A 13,865-nucleotide genomic window follows, 5' to 3' on the forward strand; every position below is an offset into this window, starting at 1 on the left:
GATCCATGCCAGCATTTTCTCATTTGTGCCACAGCTAGGATGTTCACCAAGCAAGAGAAGCTACTTTACCACCTTTTTTTTTTAACTTGTTCCCAGAATGCTTTTTTTTAAAAAAAACAGAGAATAAACACTGGCCATCATAGCATTTTATTCTGTTGTTAAAGGTGACAGGACAGAGGAAATCCCTTGTGGTGATGTTAAGGTTTCCAGTTTATCAATGACAAAATGAGAAATACCACAAACCCCAAAAGCAATTTCCTTAAAAAGGAAAGCAAGCAGGGTAGATATATCACAAGAATCAGCTGATATCCAGGCAGATGGGAACATCACCACCACAAAATCTTTGCCATCCATCCTCCCATGTGAATTACACAAGGTATGATGGGGCTCATGCATCAGGTTCAGTGGAACTTGTGGGTACAGTTACTGAAAAGAGAAAGCATAATTGCATCTGGCTGGTTATTATTCAGGTTGCTCCAGCACAGATTTGTCATCTGCTTTAAAAGTACTTAATGTGTGCTCGACAAGATGCAGAATGCAACAGAAACAAATCAGCAACTTTCTAGTCTGCAAAATTTTATTAAGCAACAGCTGGACAACTCTTACAACTCCAAATCATCAAGGAAAAATAGGGCAATCAGTCCATCTCTCAATCATGTAGACAGTAAAGAATCTGGACAAACCACATTTTTATAGGGAAACCAACAATACTTTCTAGGCACCTCCTGCAAAATCTATTACACAAGATACATAAAAGGAGAGGCAGATCAGGGTAGTTTTTAGGTACAATGGAAACAAAGTGTACCATGGTAAATTCGGGAGAAAAAAAAAAATAAAAGGAGATTCAAAAAAATAGAATTTAAAAGCAGTTTAGGTAAGTAAAGTTCACACATGGTGTTCCAAATTTTCCAAAGCCTTAAGAAAAACATGCTGGGCTTGCTCACTAAAGAATGTATGCACCTGCATGACTCTATGCTCATTAAATTTAAAAAAAAGAAAAAAAAAAGAAAAAAGGAAAAAAAAAGAAAAAAAAATCCCAAATTACTTTCAAATTTATAGTACCAAAATAATGCATTTATAAACAAATGCAACTCCCCTTCTTTTTCAGGAAACACTACAGTGCCTTTTCAACCCAATGCATCCCCATGCTATTCCACAACACCATATATTTTATCTACAATAAACAACGAGATCTTGAACAGACATACCCTTCCCCAAACACACAACACACAAACAGAAAAAGAAGCAGTGAATGCAGAAATAGTGAAATGGAAGTGAAAAGCAACCAAAGGCAAAACAAGTATCAAGCAAACTAGAAACAAAGGGAAAGTTAGAAAAGTTCTGAACAAATAGCTTCAAACAACATACGTAGGAATTACTGGCTGAGCATTATTCCTGTGAAATACTTGCAACTCAGGTGTGTACACACTGTTCCAAAATGTTTCTCTTTTATTATTACTTTAATCTTTATCTGTATCTTAAGCCATCTACTTGGCCAGTCAGATAAAATTCCAAAAATAGACAACTTTTGTCAAGATTTAGAATTGCTGAATCAGACCATATTTTAAAATTGTAAACCAGAGGGCAAGGATTAAGAACAGACAGGCAGGCTTTGACATCACACCATCTAACTTTTTCATTGAACACTCTGGATAGGTAAGTGTTTGGTGTTTTCATTTATTTAATTTTGTCTCACAAAATCATGTTGTGATCCTGCAGTCAGCTCTGTGTCAGCAAACCAGTGCACTTGCATGGTGCTCCCAATCAATCAATTTGCCTTAAAAGACAAATTTCTCTTACAGATTCATTTGCAAAATCAAAAGTTGAAGGGTAAAGCTTTTTGTTTTCTTAGCAAGAACTGCTTCACTGAATCACATTTCATTCTTTTGTTTCATTAATTGCTTTTGCCTTAAAAATTTTCAAGATGCAGCAACAATCAAACCGCCCAAAGAAACTCCTGATACATCTTCGGCGACATCAGGCAAGAGGGAAAGCAGAGTCTTTTCATCTTAAAACATCTCTGTGGGACTTTTTAAGAAGAAAATTAAATAAATACAAAGACAAAATGAATCGCATAGACCGTTGCTCACAAGTAGTAATTAATTTTATTCCTTTGAGAATGGTGCATGTAAATTCCAATCCTGTAAAGAGGACCTGTGGTATCTCTCTGCAGACTACTCCTGAGGGCAGCAGAACTCTAAATTGGTATTTGCTAATGAAGGTTTGTGCCTTGAAGGAGAAGGGACATGAATACAAACAAAATTTGTCTACTAGGATTTTCCCATTTTTGTAAGCAGTATAGCTGACTTGCTCTCTTACACTGGGAAAACCATTATGCCAATCCCTAAATAACATAAACAGCTTGCCCTCCTGTCCTGTGATGAAATCCTAGGAATGGGAATAACCAAGTCAAAAATCTGAATGACTACTCTGTGGCCAGGATTTTACTTCTAGCATTCTTCAAGGGGGGTTATATGGAGCTGTCAACATGTCTGTTGTCTAATGCTCTATAATTTCCTTGAGTGGATGTATGGGTCATACAAGTCATCTTTACCTTATAATCACACAGTAATGGGGAAGTACATTTTGGGTTGGATTCTGCTCTCTTGTATATCTTGGTGTAACCATGTAGTGAGGCTGGAAGTTGGCCCTCTGTCAGCATGCCACACAAGGGTCTCATCTCTTACCAGTCTCTGATTTACTGGTCTGGAGTAATTTGGGTCCTGCAGACGTGCAATTTCCAAACTGTTGCTCTGGGAAACACATTCTTAAAAGTTAACAAAAATTTACTGTGTCTTCTCTTCCCTTTCACTTCATCAAATCAGTTTTTGCACTTGCTGCTCTTTTTATATGAGGATGTAAAATGTTTCTGAGAGGTAAGAGGGCACCAAGGTAATACAGGATCACACACATCAGGCTGCAAAAAGCAAATGCACAGAAATTGTCTGAGGCAACAATCAGGCAAGCTCCAAAATCTGTTTGTAATTTCTGAGAGGACACTAAAAAGACACATCAAGGAAAGGCTGGACCTATGGAAAGTTTAGGCTGAAGGCTTCAGCAAAGTTAGATATCCTTGCCTGACACCTGTAGACCTTCATGCATCTTCATAAAAACACTGTTTTACTTGTGGCTGCATCACAGAAAACTTCTGTCACTGAGATGAACCTGTGTGCAGATTTACTGATATTCAGGGAGCCCATGGCACATGTTACTGCGATCTCTGGAACTGAGTGCAAAATTGCTAATGTGATAATTCCTTTTTTCTTCCTCTGTCACCCCCCACCTTTTCATAGGTTCTTAGGATGTTGCAGAAACATGTATTCTTACTGATATATACTTAGCTTGTTTCAAGCTAAAATTTGCCACTCTATATGCCAGACTTTGAGTATCAATTTTTAGACTCTGTTAGGAGATCTATTTCGAGGATATCACCATTATTTTTTCAAAAGAATCAGGTTTTTGGTTTTATCCCTTTGCAACACCAGCAGAGCAGATTCTCACTTCAGATGGACACCGTGGCTGCTGGCTGGCATCAGGGCTTTCTCTGCCCAATGCTGTTGCAGCCAAACTGCATGGCAACCTCACACTGCTCTTGGAGTAGACCTAGAAGGATGAGTGGAGGAACACCTGCTCCAACAGGTCTCCTATGGAGCGTCTTGAAGAGGCAAAGCTGCTGCAGGCAACGTCAGGGCACAGCTCCATCAGCTCTGTGCAGCACCTGCCAGAAGCATTGTGGCTGTGCTGGAGCCAGCTGAACCCAGCTGAAGAAGGAGCATTGTAAGGCTGAGCAGAGGAAAATGCTTCTACTGCTACACTATTCCTTGTGCCTTAGCTTATTCCAAGCTAGTTTGCCTGTATCTCCACCTGGCACTGAACTATGCCATCGCCAAACCCTACTAACTACACAATGATCTCCTTACAAATAGCCCATGGTGTTATAACCTGTCTTATCACATAACCCACCTTATCTTGTACCTCAAGAAAAAGCAAACCATGCCTTGTATTTTTAAGCCACTCCCAACCAAAGTATAGTTACAAAGAAAGGAGGAAAACAGAGGACAGATTTCTGCAGGTCCCAAAGACTAGTCACCTAGACTCTTTGTAGTCTGCACAGTTCTCCATAGCAAACTCATTGCATTTAGCTGCCAAAAAATGTTTTTGCCTGCATTATGAATTTTTTGCATATTATCCAGCAAAACCAGGTCTTCCTAGAAACATTTTTAATTTCTTGCTGCAAAATATACCTGCTAGCAAACAATTGCTTACAAAGATGCTCTTTAAATATAAATAAGTGTGTATAACTCACTGATACATAGTAATAAAATAATCCCTAAATCACTCATTACATTACACAAGAAAAATAATTTGTCTTTTGGACATTAACAGGAAATCTGCATTAAATTATCTTTAAAAAACCACTCAAAACTCCCTAAAGAAAAATCAAACCCAAACTAAAACAAAACAAAAAACCAACCCAAGAGAAACAAACAAACTCCCTAGACTGTTAAAATTATTGCACAACTGAAAAAAAAAAGCTTTGGAAAAAACATCCTTTACTAGTGGAAATTACTGCATTTATAACAGAACTAGATATTTCTGAACACTTTGCTACATTCTTCCTAGAAGAACTCAAGTTATCTACAGAAAAACTGAGTTTCACTAATGAAATAGAAAATGTAACACCTATCTTTTGGCTGAATGCAATAGCAGTCTTCAGGATTTAAGTGATTAATTGGGGGCATTCTTAAATTTGTTTCCTATATTGTATCTCAATGGAAAATAAACCAACTTTCACTTGTTCTTTGTATAATTTAGGATCCAGTTGTACACTCAGACTTTTACACATTTCCCACTCCTTTCATTAAAATTCTATATATTTGAGAGCATTTTCTCTCTCTAATACAGGGTATTCTCTACACATTAAAATCAGTTAAAGAGACTTGGCTAAATTATTTTCAAAAAGATAAAAGATTATCTTATCTTATAGAATTTTCTGACAAGTAAACAGAAAGGATGTTGGAAATAGCATTTATTTTCCCAAATTTTTATAATTATTCCTTGTTCTTTGCTGGGGCAGAAACCAGAGTTCTTTCTATGCCAAGGCTCTTTGTGAGTGCCATCAGAAGGATGCAATCATGACCTGGACCAATGAAACCAAATTACTAACTCTGCTACTTGTTTTTATCGGGTTTCAGATCTTGGTTCTCCATTAGAATAAAACTGCTAATAACTGGAAAATTTTGGCAATGAACGAAGTGAAGAGGAATAATGTTCTCTGGAAGGTTAAAGAAACTGCATGCTGTAGTTCTTCTACTTAATGAGATTTTCTTCAGAAAAGAATATTCGCTTTGTTTCCATGTAACAAGAATTTTGGCTAATGATGTTCTTCCAGCTGAGTATTTCCGACACATGACTAAGTGGCCCTTCCCTCAGCAAGCAAACAAGCCAGCCCTGGTATGTTTCTTGTCTTAGAGTGTTCAGTGTGTGCCTGTGAAACACTCATTAGGGTACAGCTGGCTAGCACAGACCTTAGGGCAGGTGAGGACTCTCATCAGCCAACTTCCCTCTTTGTGTACTGGGATCAATGGACTAAGAATTCAACCTACTGTTTTTACGGTATATAACTCAATATAAACAAAGGGCTTAATAGTGTTTCCTCAATAAAAAACAAGTTAAACATTTCCATTGATTTTCAAGGGACCAGAACCAAATCTATTTCAGTTCCTTCGTTCCATACACGTTATACATAGAGGCACTCAAACTGCTGAATAAATCATGCACATGAAAAAGAACACAAACGGGCCCAGACAATTAATGGAAACAAAACTAATTAATTAAAGAAAACAACAATCTGATAGATGCCAAGGGTCATGTTGAGCCTGACCAATCTCACACAAAAGCAGAAGCCGCTAAGCTTTGGGATAATACAGGCATGGTACCATCTACTGCCCTGCTCCTTCCTTCCTACTTCTCCTTCCTCTCTCCAATGAAACCATCTTACAGGTGGTTTTTCCTGGACCTACCCTGTGGGGCATTACCCAATCTAACTCATCCCCTCCCTTGGCAACTCTCTGAAACTCCTCTGACTGGCATTGCTCCTCTGTGCTGTACAGCTCTGGAAGCCTCAGCAGAGCAGAATTTAGAAGCTCACTGTGTATTGGTAATTTCTACTACAGCAGGGTCTTATGTGAAATGTTCCTCTAGAATAAATCAAATGCAACACACATCTGCCCTACTACTAGGACTCAAGAAAAACAAAGAGAAAATAACACGTATTCATCTTAAATTATACCAAGTTTTTCAAGTAAAGAAGTTAAAATGTGGACAAAAGACAAAGCAGCCACCGACATCTCAACCAGCAAATCTTTCCCAGTGGGCCTTGAAAAAAATCTGCTGTGATGTTTTGTAATCTAATGTCCAAATAATTATATGAATACTTTGGGAGTTTGTGTAACACTGGTCAAACTACTTCCATATCAAAACATATTCTGTAGCAAAATGCTGACAAGGAGGAAAGAGAAAAAGCAAATAATCGTGCACAACACGTGGACAAAAAAGAAACTCTTCTGTGCAAGCAACCTTCTGAAATGCTCAACAGGTCTGCATGGGCACCAGAGAGATCTGCACAGTCATACTGCTGTTATTAAGCTTTCCTCTGTAACACTCCATGTAGACATTGGCTTCCTGCTCTTAGCTGGACCAAGTAGCAAGGTGACAAAAGACGATTCTGTCCAGTTTTTCCTTTCTTTTTCAACTCATTTTTTCTCCAGCCAGCCATGATGTTGTTTTCTGTAATGAATTTCCTTCCCTGATGAAATTTCTTCTTGTAACGACCTGCTACACTTCTGTCTCCTTCCTAACTCAAGCACTGTTGTAGCATTTGATTGGTACTGATTGCTAAGAGGACTGAATACACTGGGTCTTCTCATTTGCTGGAAAGACTGTTTACACAGTGTAAACACACTGAAATGAGGAACAAGCACAGGCACAGCCTCAGAGATACATCTGATCACACTGTACCTCTCCCAGCTACAGGCCAAATCAGAGAATACTGCTGACCAATGTGAACAAAAAAGCAATGCTCATGATTATTTCCTCTCCAGTTTTCTCTCACCTACTGAAAGATGTTTATGCCAGTAACAAAAGAAGAAATGCTTGTAACTATTTGCTCCTCTGTCTTCTGTCATCTACTGAAAGATGTTTATCCTCAATAACAGCACACAAAACAAGCAGACATCAACTTCTTTGATACAGTGGGTTTTTAAACTCTGGTTCTAGCCAGGACAGAGTTAATTTTTGCAGTAGCCAGGAGAGGACATGGCTAGAACTCAGAGGTTATTCTATACCACCTCCCATCATGTTCTGGGGCCGTGGGAAGGGGTCCCATCCGGGTGGCATAGTGTGGCAGCACAGTCAGGTATTGGCAGAGCTTCCCCCATGGTGAGCACTCACGTGTGAATCCTTCGCCTCTCTGCACTCTGTTATTAACACTGCTGCTGTTACTGTTTGTTTTCTTATTTCTTATTTACTGCTGTTTGCAGTAAATCATTCTTATCTCTACCTGTGATCTTTACCTTTTGTGCCTCCAATTCTCTTCATCCCACCACAGGGAAGGGAAAAGGGGACAGGGGAGTGAGCGAGTGGTGCATGGTTTGGAGTGTTTTTGTGGAAACACTAAATTGGGGAATACCATTCGTAAACCATGACAACCCATCAGCAACAATTTTTTCTCTTCTCTTTCTCATCACTGTTTGTAAATTAAATGTTTACCGATATAAGCCTCCCTGGAACCTGTGGTGCTCATTTATTAGCAGATATCAGAGAAGAAACATATCTTCAAGTATTACAGCTTCTTTTTTTTTTCTACTTTTTTGTTGCTATCACTGATGTTTTAGTAATAGAGTAGTAGTAGTAGTTGTACAAACTGGACCAGAAAAAAGTCATGTTCCCTGTTTTAAAAAGAAGAGCATGAGATAAGGCAGTCTATCAAAAAGAGCAGTCTGTTTTAATCCCCCCATGAGCTTACACCAGCTACTGTAGCACACACAGCAGAACCACCACAACAAGCCAAAAGCCACACTTCTCCACATAACACTGAATGGTTCTCAACCCTTCGCTCTTTCTGAGACCCAGCACAACGCTTGAAAAGAAAAAGAAACCGGAAAACAAACAAGCTAACAAACAAACAAACAAACAAACAGAAAACAGCCCCCCACCCTCCACCCCGAGACTGATTAGAGTTAATGCCCTTCTGGTGGGCACCAAGAGACTTTTCCAGTTTTACTGCCTTCTAAACTCCCAGGCATCTCTGCACACCTAAAGCAGGCTGCCCTGACATTTTCCGGTTTGGACTTTATGAGAAGGTTATTATTTTCCTCTCTCCAGTCTCTGCTTGTTCATTTGAGGCGTTGAGTCACATTAGCCAGAGCAACAGCAAAGGCTTGCACTGCAGAAAATGGATACTGAAAGTCCAAAATGTAAGCATTGCCATCAATTCTTCCAAACTGCATCACCTGGGAAGCAGGGGAAGAGGAAAAGGAAGGAAAAAAGAGAACAAAGTCAAAAAAAAAATGAACCACAGAAAAGGAAACAGAGAAGAGGGAAATTTTTTGCTCCTTTGTATGAACACCTTGCCTTCTCAGTTAATATGATTTGAGCTATCATACGATGCCAAAGAACAGTGAGAGCACTGTACTTTCAGTCTGTATTGAGTGTTTGACTGCAATACTTGACTCCACAGAGTAAACTGATAAAACATGCTGGGTTTTTTCTACAGTGCATACAGCACTGGTTTAAGTAGCTTGTCACCAATTATTTCAGCAGCTGTGGGTACACCAGCATCATGCTTCCTGCAGGAAAATATCAGTCTCTCCCTTGGAAATATCCTGTCAGCAGCCCATCAGGAAAACAGATTTGATTTTCAAAGAAAGGAGCTTTCAGGGAAGGCGAATAACCAATTTCCTCACTCTAGCACTTCATAGCTGATAAGGTGTTCATTCTTTGCAGTTCTGTTTTCCTCTGCATAAACTTCAGTAGCACATAATTACAGCAAGAATGAATTAGCAAAAGGGCAGTGAGAGCTGTTTGAAATGTAAAAGCAAAACTAGTCAGGTTGCTCATTGCTCTTCCACAGGGAACATCTGAAGTCTGGCCTATTATTATTTTTTCATTTGCTTCGTCGGAAATCCAGATTTTATTTGCTCTACAGTGAAGATCCTTGAGCTAGAACGGGGACTGACTGTGCGAGTCAAGTCAGGCTTTGTTCCACCCCTACCACCAAAACGTGTGGTTGGGTGTTTTTGCACAGCTGCCCATGGGCACATATCCACAGCCATTTACTTGAAGAAGAAAGGGGCACAAATGACTCTGATCGTTGCCTTTGAGCTGTTGTTATATACAAGCAAAACCAAAAGACTACCACTGATCATGCGTGTTGGATACTTAAGACATCTAACTCCCAACTTAAATCACAGGAAGTTGAGAGCCTTGATATCTTTAGTAAACTAAAAGTGACTTACAGCTGGACAAGGAAATAAATATGAATTTCTTGAGTCTCAGTCCAGCATCCTGCTAATTAGCACCACTTACAAGCCTGGGTTTGGTGTTGTAGTAGTAACATATCATTCTGGCCGAAATTAAATGTTTTGAGTTTTTGAACTACCCATTGACCCTTCTACCTACAGGTGGTTCAAAAATGGCCCAGAAGCACTTTTCTCTGGGGTGGGTCAGTGTCTCCCTCCTCTAGCATTAAAAGCCAACCCCAGGGGCCAGGTAGTTGCTCACTAGTGAAAATTTTGGCATGAAGGGAATGTAACTGCCTTAGCTACCTTCTGACTGGCTAACCTTTGTGAGCAGGGCAAGAAGGGAGCAGTGTTCACTCAAAATTAGCTGCCATCTGCAACCATCACTGATGTCAAGTGCAGCTAGCACTGCGGAGACCTGTTGTGTTTATTACATAACCTTCAGCTCTGAGAGCCAGCCAGACTAAAGGAGGCCCTCGTTCCCATGTCTGACTGCAGTAAGACCAAACATACTTTGTATATTCACTTTACAACTGAACTTCACCCTCCATGCTGAACTTAGACCTTCAACAGCTGTTTTTTATCAACCACATGGCAAAGCTTTTTTTCAGGAAACAGCTGACACAAACAGGAGGCACTCAGCAGCATTAGAGACAGCTTATTCCTGGCATAGTTTTCCCACACCCTGGCCCCCATTCCAGCAAATGTGTGCTACCCCTTCCTACCTGTCGTCCTTCCAGCTCAATCTGGAAGTTTTTTGCTGACTCCTGGGTCACCCGCCCTCCGAAGTCCAGCTGGTAGACTTGCGTTGCCTCATTCCACAGTGGCTGCTTGTTGGCCATCACATACACAAAGCCTTGGCTTCCCAGTCTCCCATCCTCCTTCTCACTGGCCTTCCGGCACTTGAATTCATCCAGCTCACTGGCTGTCCTCAAACTCCTTTTAGTTTTCCAACCTTTTTTACTGCCCTGACTCTGGTTCATCAGCTCATCTCCACTGATAAAAAGCTCTGGCTCACTCTCTGAACTGTCCTGAAACTCATTCGTCTTGTTCAGTTTCTTGGACTTCAGCTGATCTTTCTGGCTCTTGACCTTCTTCTTCTCCCTCCCCAGCCGAGGGCTGGCTATCAGTGAATTGAAGTCAGTCAGTGTCCTTGCCTCCTTTTTGACCTTGCCCTCAGTGATAGCCTGCACATTTCCTTCCTCAGCTCGACTGTCCAAGCGTTTCCGACTCTTCTTGCCAAATTTGTCTGTCCTTTGAGGAACAGGGCTTTCTGTCAAGGAGAGCACCTCCTGGAAAGTGTCTGCCGTCTCCACCATTACCTCTGTGCCCACATGGCCCTGCAGCTCTGCTGGCGGGGGAGACATCACTGGCTTCTCCACCACAAGGAGCGGCTTGGGGGGCAAGGTGCCCTGGGGGTTCTGTACAGGTGGGCAGGTGCTGTAGGAGCTCCATGGGTGCAAGGCGATCGGTGGCAGCTGTAAACTAGAGCAAGTGCTACTTCCCGGGTACATGGGTGGCAAAGGGCAATAGGAGAGGTTGGATGGATAACCTGGCTGAAGCACAACTGTGGGCTCCTGCTGTGCAAACTGTGTTGGGGCCAGAGCTTCTTTGGGGGAGCAGGGAGCCTGCATTCCCTGAAGGGGTGGGGCACTGTAGCCTCCTGGGTAAGGTACTCCAACCCCGTAATTCGTCTGAAAAGTGGCAGTGGGACTGGTTGGAGACTTGGGGGAAACAAATGGCACTCGAGACATATCCAGATGTTGAGCTTGACCAATGATGAGCGGAGGAGGTTTTAGAGGGTTGGGCACTGAGCTCTGAGATGTCCTTTCCTGAGGAACCCATATCTCTTCGCTCACCATAGGATCCCACTGGTATGGGGGTGGCCGTTTTACACTAAGGGTAGCCTCTGTCAAGGACACAGGTACGTGCCGTACTGATTTCTCCACCGGGCAGTGCTGAGAAAGGGCCTCATCCTCCGTGAAGGCGGAGTTGATATAATCCGCTCGGTCACGGGAATTGTCAGGCGGGCTCAGCAAGCTGTAGGAGGACTGGGAGGCCAGAGGCGAAGTACTGACAGAGTGAGCAATGACAGAGCTGTGTTGGGAGCCACTCCCCGTGCTCAGATCAGGTCTCATGCCACCAATACTGGAAGTGCTGGCACTAGCGATGTTGCCCGCACCACCAGCACTCGCACTGCTGCTGCTGCCAATGCCACCACTGCTGCATTGGCTGCAGGTGTACAAGGCCGTGGGTACTCTCTGCTGGTACTGTGCCGTCACAATGTTGCTCTTGGCCTTAGGGGGAAGTTGCAAGGTGGCTCTCTGACCATCCATCAGCTGAGCCATTTTCAGCGCTGCCTCTCTGCTGTTCCTCCGCAGAGTAGCATGAATGATACTGCTGTCCAGCCTCTGCGCCATGCTTCTGCCCTGGGACAGCTGGCTGGCAATGTCAGGGTAGGGCGGCGGGTCCCCGGTTGGGATGGAGTAACGGGGGACCGTGAGCCGGTTCAAGGTGGCGCTGGCACAGGGCTGCTGCATCTTCTTCTCGGCAGCTGTGATGCGCAAGGTGGCAGAGCTGCCGGGGCCCGGCAGGGTGTAGGTGCTCTGGGCACAGAGCATCCTGGTGCGAGGCCGGCACACCTCCTCCACGTTCCCGCTGCTGTCGAACGTAGTTATCCGCTCGTACCCCAGGGGCGTCTGGTAGTGCCCCGCCGGGTAGAGGGAGAACTCTCCCTTCTTGAGGCAGAGATCGAGGGGCGGCTGCGGGGGGCCGGGCGGGGGCGGCAGGGCGGTGGAGGGCGCGGCGGGGATGGTGCCGGGGTAGGGAGGCGGCGGGTTCATCTTGTTCAGCTGCAGCTCCTGAGCGGCCCCGAAGATGACGGCGTCCCCTTCTACCAGCTGTGGCCCCGGCCGCGGGGCCTTGGCCTTGGGCGGGGGCTCATGCTCGCGGTCGCCGTGGTCCCGCAGGTCGGCCAGGGCGATGGCGGGGGGCGCGGGGGGCGGCGGGGCCAGCGGCGGTGGCGGCGGGGCGGGGCGGCCCAGCTCCCCCACGGCCAGCGCCGCCGCCCCGGGGCCGGGAAAGCGGCCCGGAGCCCCCGGGAAGGGTCCCGGCCCCTCGCCCCCCGCCTCGGCCGGCGGGTTGGCCAGCACGTCGAGCTGCACGTTTTGGTTGGCGAGCAGCGACTGGACCAGGCCGATGCTCTGCGTGGGCGACATGGCCTGCGCCGAGCTGTGGATGGGCGCGATGGGGATGTTGACGGTGCAGGGCGGGCTGCTGGCGGGCGCGCCGGGGGCGCCGGGCACTGCAAGGGACAACACAGAGTGTCACTGCCGCCCCGGCCTCCGCTCCCCGCCCCAGCCATCCCTCCCCTGCCACGGCCAGGCCTGGGCTGGGCGGCTGCCCAGTCACGGAGGGGCCTTTTAAACTATTTGCTACCTCTACGGACTCCGCGGGACTGCTACCGGTTCCCAAAACAGCGGATCAGACCTCAGTGGGAACACGTAAGCCAGCCCATCTCCTGTGACTCCATTGGACAAGAGCTACTTGCAACAGCTTGGTGATCAACTTTAGAGCCACTTCTTGGGAGTGACACTTCAGAGGTCAAGTTCTGAGTGCACTTTCAGCCTACGCTACGATCCCCATGGACTCTCACTAATCTGAATTAGCACTCACTCATCATCAGATTTTAACTGCTTCTGCTTGAATCAATAAAAGTTTTGCTAAATCAGGACTCACTAGTTTTCAGGGAAGGACTTTTGATAGTTAATACATCAATGAACAATTGAACAAAACAAACAAGCAAATAAACGAAAGAAGTGGAGGCTAAGAAAGCTGAAGACCTGCACTGAAGGCACTGTATATCATCTGATATAAGGTTCTTAGACTCAGTCAGCTTGGGAGAACTGGAGAACACAGACAATAGTTGGGAAAAGTTGCGTGTAGTGGGTGACAAACCAACCAGCAATGCAAAAGGAAGGAAGCTGAAACACAGAGAGAGAAATATGATGGAATGAAATGCAGACAAAACTTAGAAAAGTTCTCAGAAGATTTGTAAGGAGAAGATGTGAGGAAAAGATGGGAAGCCAGAAAGATTCAAGAAGTGGGTACTGTAGTCAGGGCAACTGCAGCATCAATGTTTGGACAGGACACAAAAGAAATGTGTAAAGAAGCATATTTTCCCACATGTGGTGGCATTGAAAAAAGGACAATGTGGCAAGAAGGAATTCTCTTGATTTTAAGCAGAAGTGTGAAGAGTGCTCAATTGTTGCAGTTCCTGTTGCAAAGAGTGGTTTATTCCAACAGGAACTACCACTGACAAGTCGGAGCAGGAAAATGAGGACA

General features: G+C 44.2%; 1 protein-coding gene across 3 annotated transcripts in view; it reads right to left on the reverse strand.

Annotated features, from left to right (window-relative positions):
- Positions 1–596: 596 nt before the first annotated feature.
- Positions 597–13,865, reverse strand: part of TULP4 (TUB like protein 4) — a 156,290-nt gene continuing 143,021 nt past the window's right edge. For all 3 annotated transcript variants that reach the window (XM_082303162.1, XM_082303163.1, XM_082303161.1), the window contains 2 exons: positions 10,247–12,825; positions 597–8,513 (listed from right to left, as the gene is read on the reverse strand). In XM_082303162.1, the coding sequence (XP_082159288.1) occupies positions 8,397–8,513; positions 10,247–12,825 (2,696 nt within the window). In that variant the 3' untranslated portion in view covers positions 597–8,396. The remainder of the gene's footprint in view (positions 8,514–10,246; positions 12,826–13,865) is intronic.

This window comes from Coloeus monedula (assembly GCF_965178545.1).
Source record: "Coloeus monedula genome assembly, chromosome: 2".
Lineage (NCBI taxonomy): Eukaryota > Metazoa > Chordata > Aves > Passeriformes > Corvidae > Coloeus > Coloeus monedula.